The 10,165-nt window shown below is 44.3% G+C and overlaps 2 protein-coding genes and 2 non-coding genes across 5 annotated transcripts in view; 1 reads left to right on the top strand and 3 right to left on the bottom strand.

Moving 5' to 3' along the window:
- The window catches only part of SARC_07580, a 5,511-nt gene extending 691 nt beyond the window's left edge, over positions 1 to 4,820 (top strand). Inside the window, exons 2-7 of one of the 2 annotated variants that reach the window (XM_014298478.1) lie at positions 721 to 811; positions 1,087 to 1,209; positions 1,950 to 2,010; positions 2,283 to 2,364; positions 2,818 to 2,903; positions 3,674 to 4,820. In XM_014298478.1, the coding sequence (XP_014153953.1) occupies positions 721 to 811; positions 1,087 to 1,209; positions 1,950 to 2,010; positions 2,283 to 2,364; positions 2,818 to 2,903; positions 3,674 to 3,689 (459 nt within the window). In that variant the 3' untranslated portion in view covers positions 3,690 to 4,820. The remainder of the gene's footprint in view (positions 1 to 720; positions 812 to 1,086; positions 1,210 to 1,949; positions 2,011 to 2,282; positions 2,365 to 2,817; positions 2,904 to 3,673) is intronic. The other variant, XM_014298479.1, reaches the window with a different exon arrangement.
- SARC_07579 (hypothetical protein) lies at positions 4,759 to 9,196 on the bottom strand (the record flags this gene model as incomplete). The annotated part of the gene is made up of 4 exons (XM_014298477.1): positions 6,973 to 9,196; positions 5,779 to 6,372; positions 5,268 to 5,385; positions 4,759 to 4,882 (listed from the first exon to the last, which is right to left on the bottom strand). The coding sequence occupies exons 1-4, from the start codon at positions 9,137 to 9,139 to the stop codon at positions 4,759 to 4,761; spliced, it is 3,003 nt and encodes a 1,000-aa protein (XP_014153952.1). The 5' UTR covers positions 9,140 to 9,196.
- A 119-nt stretch (positions 9,197 to 9,315) lies between these two features.
- SARC_30166 lies at positions 9,316 to 9,386 on the bottom strand. The gene has a single exon. It is a non-coding gene; the product is annotated as a tRNA-Gly (tRNA).
- Positions 9,387 to 9,891: 505 nt separating this feature from the next.
- SARC_30165 lies at positions 9,892 to 9,963 on the bottom strand. Its single transcript has one exon. It is a non-coding gene; the product is annotated as a tRNA-Glu (tRNA).
- Between the last annotated feature and the right edge of the window lie 202 nt (positions 9,964 to 10,165).

Here is a 10,165-nt window from a genome sequence, read left to right as displayed (position 1 = left end):
GTAGTCGAGTGGTCGTAGAGTGACAGACTACTATATACATATATATATATATATATATGTGTGTGTGTGTGTGTGTGTGTGTGTGTGTGTGTGTATATATATATATGTGTGTGTGTATGTATGTATATGTATATGTATATGTAAAATCCCTATGTATATATATATAGATAGATATATAGATAGATATATAGATAGAGATATAGATAGAGATATAGATAGATATAGAGATAGATATATAGATAGATATATAGATAGATATATAAATAGATATATATATATATGTGTGTGTGTGTGTGTGTGTGTATGTCTGAGTGTGTGTGTATATGTGTATATGAGTATATGTATGTATGTATGTGTGTATGTATGTATATATATATATATATATATATATGTATAATATGTATACGTACGCGCCGATTGATCCTTATGTCCGCCCAGGGGAGATTGCCGGTTTCGTGTTCTGCCTGATACTCACATGTCCACATAAGAATCGATGTATTCGCATCATATTTTGCTCATATTAGCTTATAATTGCTTCCTCTTCCACCTTCACGACCATCTACCGCGATACAGCTCGGAGTCGAGGTGACACGCACATAAATTTTATATATGACTTATCTATGAATTCCAATGCTTTATTCGACCTATCGATGCACTTTCAATCCTGAACCGTTGTGCACCGCATATTGCATACTTATACCCTTCTGTTTCCGTTGCCAGGTGCCTGTTGAGAATGTGTGGGAGGTGTTTGTGGACCACACCTCCTGGAACGAATGGGCTGATCAGGGTGTCATTAAGATCGAACAAACCGGTATGTTGTACCAATGGAATAAAGCAGAGTACACGTTGGCCCTCAGATTGGCTCTGATGAGGTTTGGGTTTGCTGTGAGCATCTTCCAACACCTTAGAATCCGTTACTTTTTTTACGGTACTTTGATATCTCAGCTACTGCATGTTAGCAAACCATTGCAAACGCTTCAAGCCGTACTGACGTTTCTCCTTAGGCTAACCCCAGTCTCAATAAGAGTGTATTCAAACCCATGCCTGTTTTGTCATGTGGTATCACGTCTGCCCTCTGTTGTTCAGGCTCACCGACTCCCAATGGCGTGGGATGCATAAAAGTCACCACTTCGGTCGGTGGAGATACAACGGTTGAAGAGGTTGTCGGGTTTGAGCCCATTGAGCGCTTGGCTTACATCGTACGTGAAGGTGGGTGAGACGGTCTGATACCGTGACTTGCGTTGACTATTGTGGAGCAATAGAATGTTCTGAGTGAAGGTCTTATATTATACGAAAGGTGCGTGCATCGGATTGGTTTTTCTGGTAAATTTGTCTGTCTAAATGTGAGGTACTAATTGGATCTATTCATCAAGGATCTAATATTATACGTGCATTTGTGTGAAATGGGCTGATATTCTAGCGACCGTTAAGCAGTGAGATGTTCGAGGTGAGATCCATATACAATACACCAAGTTGGGTGCAATAGATTGGATTTAATGGTGGATTGAGCTGACTACGTAGAGTGGCAGGATGGTCTGTTTGAGGGCCCAAGTTGTACGGGATATTTGATGCGTGATGGACTGATCTCCATACTGAATCTGGGCCTTTCACGAAAAAGTAGATATCTAGAGACCTCCTGCTTTGTACTGGAATGTGAGTGCGAGAGTCTGCCTTGCGCCGTGAACTGCCCCACCGTCTATACATCGAGTGAGCGTAAGTGTTGTGCGTGGAGGTGGGTATAACGGTGGGCTGGGTCTTGGGATGAGTGCCTGTATTGTATGTGGAGAATGGCGAGGCATTTAATGCGGTTGATTGGGATCCACATTGTGAGGTGGTATTGTATTATACACGTGGTCTGTATCTTACGTGAAAGTGGATGAGATAGACTATTTGATGCTGATCTCGTATCATACCATCTTATATCATACCATGCACGAACGATCCCTCAGGCGGGTACTGGACGACGGATCATACCCATGAAGTATTTTTCGATAAAGGGCCGAATGGCAAGTAAGTTTGTTATGCTGTAGATTGAACAGCCCATCTGTGCGATAGCAGACACTCTAGTGGTGCCAATGCGCTCGTCGCCTATGATTATTACCTTAGCAGGCAATTAGGCCTGTCGTTCTTTATTTCACAAATAGATATAAGAACGTCTATGTCTATATTATCATCAATATTGAAAAGAACGCCGTAGTTAATACAATGAAGTGGAGCCCTCGTGACTTTTAAGTACAATTTTTATATATCATTACTGATTCTGTTGCATGCTGAATATACAGAGGGTGTGTAGTCACATGGAGATGCCGATTCGAACCAATGGTGGTAGGAAGTGGTTGGATCATCGAGAATATGGTCGACAAGGTAAAGACTTCCCAAACCTACGGAAAGACTTGTATATTTTCAAGCATAGCATCCATGTGATTGACCTTGTGAACTCCGATTCAATAGTTTATTGATATTTGTGTATTTGACGCACCGTGCAACTATGTGCAGACAGATGAAATATTCAGAGGATGAATCGTATGTCAATATACGCAACATACGTTGGGGCTATTCGTCTCTCTGTGAGTGCTCCGTGTGAAAATAGTCTGTCTGACTTGTCGTGCGGTCTATACCCAACCCGTTCTTAGGCACATTTTACAGAGCTGGAATTAGTATCAATGTCAGCCGGACTTCCCGTGTGCAGGATACTGCCGTATGCTCAACCCAAAGGGTGTCCGTCAAAGACCTATAATGAGGTTTCTATAATTGATCTATGATATTTGCATTGTGTATTAATTACCTCTCATATGGGTGCGACCGCTTTGTGTGCAGAACTACCGAACCGTACTGCAACTACTGGAGGACTATCTCTCCCGAAGCGTCCCCTTGGACGCCTCGGGTTCGGATCTGGTGTCTGGGTATGTTACTCTCGAAGAGAGTAGAGTTTCTGTTATCTGTTTGTCTCATTCCCTGTCGATCAGTATGGCACTAACTTGTATGTGTGCAGAAAGATGCCGTCTTTTCAGGGAGTGCTGGATATGAACTTGTCTGAACTTGTCGAACGTATTTGCCTCGTCATCATTTAAAGACCGCACTTGATTCAACTCGTCAGCTCTGTATAGTGGCTGTGTTGTTGGCTCTGATTTTCTGAGGAAAGCGAGCTGTATATTTTTGTTGTTCGATATATTGTGTGTATGTCAAAGTCAAGAACCTCAATCACCAAGGCGTCGCAATATCGTTTACAACAGATGGAGATGGATTGAGTTTCGTCACGTACCGCCGTACTCGACTTATGTATCAGTACATAGTCGCACTGTTGCAACTATCGAGTGTCTGTTTTTGTCATTTTTCGCCATATCACACCCCTTTTGAATCGTTACCTTTTGACATTGTGTTTACATTTTTCGAGACGCTATTCTCTGCGTATCATACTGTCACTTGTATATCACTTGTGGAAGTGCATGTGTTTTCTGGTATCGGTGCTGATGGAGAATCTTGACTACTGTCGTAAAAACGTTCACTATGAAATTTCGCATAATCCAAATAGAGACGTTCTTAACTGATTGAAACAGACTCAGCTGTTTTAGTTAGTGCAGCGACACCCCCCTATTTACATATACATATGTGTATGGTCATATTTTATAAACTCGTCAATAAGTTGCTTCTTACTGCCCGCATACTGGTACAGGTGGGAGGTAGTGTAGACAGTTGGCTGGTGACCTGCTGTGCAACCACACACAGTCGATACGTGCATTAAGCGCATATCACATACACTGTGATACATTCCATCACGCCACCATGTCATATGCTGGGATCAGCAGAGATACACATACAACCTATCACACGCGCAGCTGGCATCAGACAGAAGGGTACTAGGTTTCATGTCGAACATGGGCGAACAGCTGCCCATACTAGTAAAATTGGGTGTAGGTAACTCCAGCGAGTCGTTCTGTAGTTGGAGACCGCTGAAGAAGACACCAGCCACTCGCCCCGTTAGTACCGAAGAAGCGGGATCTAGACTTGGTGAAGGGACATATGCCGTCACAGTGTGGCATAGATGATTATATCAGCCAAACACACAATATAATAGCATGGAGGTGCGTTCTTGGACATATGTTGACGCTCTCATTCATAGGATACCTATGGAGTACCTCAGGTAACTATAGCCTCGAGGCTATGCTTGGATGAGTGGCCTGGGTGTGGCAGAGTACCAACTAACGGCTCGGCGGAGTAATGTGTACGCGCACTCACCCCTGAGAAAAAAACATTCAAAGTATCGATAGCGCAGACACATGGTTCAATGTGTCTGATAAAGTCTGTACTAGAAATAGCACCTGTGAACTCAGTCTGTAAGTCGCTGTCGCGGGATGAACATATAAGGACCGATACAGGCGGCATGAATATTCTTCTGTGCATTACACAGGAGAACAATTTGCGGCCTTTCGCGCCCAATGAACCTGTACTGCTATGGCGTGGGCAATGGAGGTCGAATTTCGAGGTTAAATGTGTGACATGCTACCGGATCAATTGCGACAGCTAGGGCTTCTGTTTAATGATACTTTCTTCGGAGAGTCATCACTTTTCCAATTATGCTTGAAGGTTTATTCTTTCACTGCGTGAGATTAATACAAGGTAGATCGGAGGATTGTGGTACCACCCTTCTAAGACGCACTTGTGCGATCTAATAGCAGTAAAAGCCTCGCCGAAAAAGCAAACAAGTGATAAAGTTGAGTAGACATAATCAAAACTGTATATATTCTGTGAGGCATGCACCTATTTGGATCTGTCTTTTAATACACTTCGCAGTTCAGACATCACTAGTAGTGGGGCTGATGCGTCCAACCGGGCCTGTGCTTCTCGTTTCTTCTTAGCTGCCATGTGTTGTATTCTCTCATCCCTGAGTAAAGTAAGAAATTGGCAAAACACCTGAATATGAAACGTGGTTATACTATACGATTTCTGACAGACTCTGTAGTGATTAGTCTACTAGAAGGTTATCTGCAGCCCTATACATTGAACCTTCAGACACCAATGGGGTTCACTACGTCGAAGTACGACATTTGAAGGTGGTGGTCCAAGCCCACTTGCTTTTGCAATTCGGGAGCCACTATATCTCACTCCGAGCACTATACATCCGTAGTATGCTCTGCTCAAAAGCTACTATTAAGTATACTGTGAATATACAAGTGTGTGTAGACATACACAAACACACACAACAGTGCTTTCTCAAACGTAGGCACTGTTAGCATGCGTGCGCACTGTATCCCTAGACGCAATCTTACCTTGACATTAGCTTCATTGCCCTCATATCCTCGTCTTCATCCGACAAGTATTCGTCATCGCCAATGACATCGAACTCGCCCACTTCCATTCCTCGCGAGACCAGCTGACCTTGCTTACCTGTGTACGTTCAGGGATCAACATAGAGAGAAATGAGTTTCTCATCTGATGATATTAGCTAATAGGCTGCAAGCGTGTCCACGAGTAGGTGCACAAATGTTGATTCGTGACCGAGTCTACAAGAAACGCTGATATTGAAGCATAGCATTTGTGATTGTGCAGAAAAGAAGCTGTTGTCAGACCTTTAAAGTCTGAAAGACGACTTGAAAAACTATGTCAGTACAGTATCCTAATATGAATATCCTGCACTGCTGTAGATATGAGCAGTTAGGTACGCATTTGCAACACTCGTGCTAGCATGACAACTCCTGTATGCATAATGCAGCCAGCCTTCGGTCGCCCCCAAAATCTTGACGTGCATACTGTACTTGCATTTACGTGCATACAATTTACTTTCAAAAGCGGCGTCCTCACAAAGCATCGTATCCCCTTCGCCGGTATCGTCCGCTTCATTTTCCTGGACGGACCCGGCAGGGATCAGATTGGCTGCGCTTCTCTCCAATAGTTCTCTGTGTTTGTGCAGTGCTTTGAGCAGGCCATGCACGTCCGTACACATCACATCCACATCAGTCATAGACGCCTGTAGCAACGCCAGTGTATCATCAGTTGTTTTGTCGGCTTCTGTCGCAGATGCCTGCACATTCTGGCCAGATACAACGGGATGTGATTCTTCGCTTTCCTCGGCTGCGGTATCGGTACAGTTCACTCCTCCGTCGAAAGCGCCAGCGCGCGAACTGTCAGCTCCACTCGTTGTCCGTATCACAGACCCATTCAAGCCCGACTCGGTATGTTCTGGCCTATGTGTAGCATCCCTGGCCCTAACTGTTCCTTGCGAGCCCTCGTTGTGCCAGAGTGCGGTGGCTTTGCTCACCCCCTCCTGGTAGTGCAAGGCACGCGCGAAGAATCCTCGTGTGCTTAACACCAAGTCTTCAGCAGACACGGCCAGTCGCGACAGGGCGAGGTCCATCGGTGTTGAGGATATCAAACCTACAGAAAGTGATGTAAGTGAATACATCGTTTGAGTCTTATTATGGCTGTCTTGCTGTTGTGGACAAACTCAGTCTATACAATACTAGGGCGTGACCGATGTCCTCTCCCGACAGATGTATGTAAAGGCAATTACTGATGCTCGAGCGTCTATGATGTATCATCTCGTATTGGGTCACTAGAAACAGGAGGCGAGGTTTTATCTGAGAAGGATACCCCCGGAGTTTCATTGCAACGCAGCCAAGCGCGAGAGCAACATATCAGTCAATAGAAGTTCAGAAGGTGGTCCACATCCAGCATACGGATAGGTCGATGGCAGCGAACACACGTGAGAGTATAACAGTTGCCAGTAGGGAGCCACTCGTGATACAAATATTGTGCGGAATCTATGGCTACAGTGTCCGTCTGATGCCTATACACTAATAATAAAACAGTCCTTTCGGGCTTGAACCATATCACACGGTAGAAATGTATCGGAATACGATAGATTCTCAGGTCTAGCGAAAGAATTATAATATTGGGGGGGAGGAGGCTGTTCCAAACGCGCGATACAGGTACACATCTCACAAAATATACTGAAAGTAAAAGTCGATCGTCTACCTTTGTCATTAGTATCTGCGAGCGACTCGTGTTCTTTATAGTTCACCTTCCCAATACTCCTACCATAAGCTCCAAATGAATTGTAGCGGTAGACATACTCTCTTAGAGTTTGTACATCCATGCGTATACGCTTAGTCAGTCCCTCGATCCACTCGACCCAACGCTTCGGAGACGAGCTATCTTTTGTTTTCTGATCTGCAGGTATATCATCCGTACTTTCTCGGTTTATAGTATCCTCAGACACGGAGAGTAGGTTAGTGTATTCGTTCACTAACAGCACCCCCACTCTACGGACGCAGTGAGACTTCACCAGCTCGTACATCTGCATCGCTGATCTCATGCAATCCCTGACATAGTCATCGGATTCCGGAAGTTGTGAATATATGTTACCGGCATTCCCACTTGCCGGTGTGTTTGTGTGTGCTGTGTGTGTTTGGGGAACATCAGTCACTGTGCACACATCTAACACTCCCAAAGTTTCCCAATCCAAATCATTGATGTTGGTGGGTAGATCGATCAGCGCACACTCGGCATATCTCTTCGTAATCTGCATACACAGCGAGCGATACTCCAGCAGCATATGTCGAATAGACCTAAATGTAGCACAGACGAGTTTGCCTGCAAGTTCCTTCCATCGCAACCCAGTAGATGGCAGGGCTTGTGCTGGCATCTGATTCGCATTAAGCGATGTACGTGTACTTTGTGGTGGTTCAGCATGTCCACTCTGGGTTCGTGCCCGTGAGTTCTGTACAAGGTTCTCTGTTACATGTGAGGACAGTGATGTGCTAGTCTCGACCTCTTGTGTGTAATCAGAATTACTCTCATCACAAGTGTACATATCTGACACAGTTGTGTCTGATTTTGTCTGTGGCAATGCGATGTTTGTGTGCTCGCTATGGTCCCCTTCGAGATCACCAATACTGCTAATTTCTGTAGTTAAATCCGTGTGTGATATCTGCGCCTCCGATGTGATTCGTAAGATGCTGGACAACAAGGCCGAATACGCACGTGACCATGTGAGGAGATCGGATACGCATTGAGCCACGCGTGCATCGTAATGATCATGTTTGCTGTCAACGAGCTCGCCAGGGTTTATAGGGCTGGGAGCGACTGCTGGTATATCCTCCCGGGCCTCGAAGTCCAGCGCAATGGCATCTAGCGTATCATCCCAAAGGGTCTGCAGAAATAGACCATCTTCAGCTAACACACTTGTTCTGTCGCGCAGTATTATCTCTATTGGAACCGGGTGCATATCATAAGATCCTTCTTCGAACACTACATTTGAAGTAGATGTATTCTCGGGAATGGCACTATTGTCAACATTCGGCAAGTTCTTACCAAGTGTCTGTCCCTGCTCAAGGCCGAATTCAGTAATATTAGCGCTTTGGCTATGGGGCGTACTGTCGCTGCTTATGATTGTGAAAATCTCATTATCCTTCTGTATACTATCTGATATCGGCCAGCCCGCTTGTGTGAGCGTTTCTATCGATGATAGTGATATTTTGTTGTCACCAACAGCATCTTTCTGTTCCTCCACTGATTCATACTGCGCATCTTGTTTAGAACTTGTGGTTTCTAACGGCTCAGCCTTGTCACTGGCATCCAGATTTCTTTTCTTGTATGCTCTAGTCGTATCATTAATATGGACTCCTGTACCTGTAGTGCTGCGATCTAATGTATCGTCGCAATCACTGCTCCTATCGCTCCCGACAATTTGCTGATTCATGCAATGCATCTTATTGTCTATCATTATCGCATCGCCGACTGCGTTGTGCGACCGACTAGCACTTGATCCGGTTTTCACGGTGATCGCTGGTTGTTTACTACCGTTCAACATGTAATTTGACTCCTGTTCCTGTCTTACACCGGAATCTGCTAACGCATCCATATCTTGACCATGCACGTTTCCCTCTTCTAAGGTATACCCTCTCCTGTCTTTCATAGTCACAACTGAAGCACTCTGACTGCCTATATTCGATACATCTATATCGCTGGTTTCAGTTCTACACGGCCGTTGGCTCGGTTGCGTTGTAGTCGCCAGACGGTCTAAAAGTAAATGTGTGAGGGCGACTGTGAGGTCCATGTTAATACTTTTGTCATCTTCCAAACGGCCTACCCCTTCCGCCACTTCGTATAAGTGGTCAGCGGTGTCTGACTTATCACCCATTGTGCCGTTGACACTTCAGTTTGATATGATACCGTTGACTTGGCCCGAGCGTATGCTGTATTGCTATAGCAAACTGGCGAACATAAAATTAGTGTACAAGATTAATATACTGACCACTAAGCCACACATAACACGGTCATGCACAAAAAATTGAAGAAATTTACTTGGAAAAAACCTCTCCAACACGGGAATCGAACCCATGGCAGATGAATGGAAATCATCTATGTTACCACTACACCAGTTGGACTTGCATTGCATAAATTAAAGTATATATATATTATTTGTATTATATAATCATATCAAATAATAAAACTAGCGGGTCAATATATAATTCAGAAGGCTATGGGTCAATGTTAAAATATACCTTCACTATCGTCATAGGGCGCCAAAATATGCTGCTGTGACATGTACTCTTACAATTTCAATACAGGTATTGCGTAGCATCAGATATCACTTTCTGGCTACATTTATTGTCTCATTTCTCACAAAACTTCACAATGTGTTCATTCTCACCCATTACATTCATATCAACGCACTCAGGACGGGTATGTGCGTGCAAAGTAAATCTGACGGAAATACGAGTGAAAGATATTGGCAGATAGGCAAAACAGTCTGCTATCTATACCCACTTTACAGATAGCGAATATTACCGATTAATAAGCAGCTCAAGATTGTCACAATCTGAGTATGCGAAATCATAAAGTTTACCCGTATATTCTAAAAACTCTCGCGTGAAACAATATTAAAAACTATTACCCATCGGGGAATCGAACCCCGCCCTCAAGCGTGAGAAGCTTATATCCTAGCCGATAGACGAATGGGTATGGAGGATGGTAAGTGTTTCAACACTAGATTCAGCTACGACATGTACAAGCACACGCCCAATGGCTGCTGGAACGATATATGTGCTTCTACTAGTGCACACTTTATGACAAGTGTGAGTAGACCAACGGCTACCACGCCAAAGGCTGTGACATCAAACGTAAACCTGTGACGGTATACATGCTGAAGTCTACATATCTATAC

Source organism: Sphaeroforma arctica, assembly GCF_001186125.1.
Source record: "Sphaeroforma arctica JP610 unplaced genomic scaffold supercont1.609, whole genome shotgun sequence".
NCBI classification, from domain to species: domain Eukaryota; class Ichthyosporea; order Ichthyophonida; genus Sphaeroforma; species Sphaeroforma arctica.
Note: the sequence above shows the minus strand (reverse complement) of the source record. Positions and strands in the feature narration are given on the sequence as shown.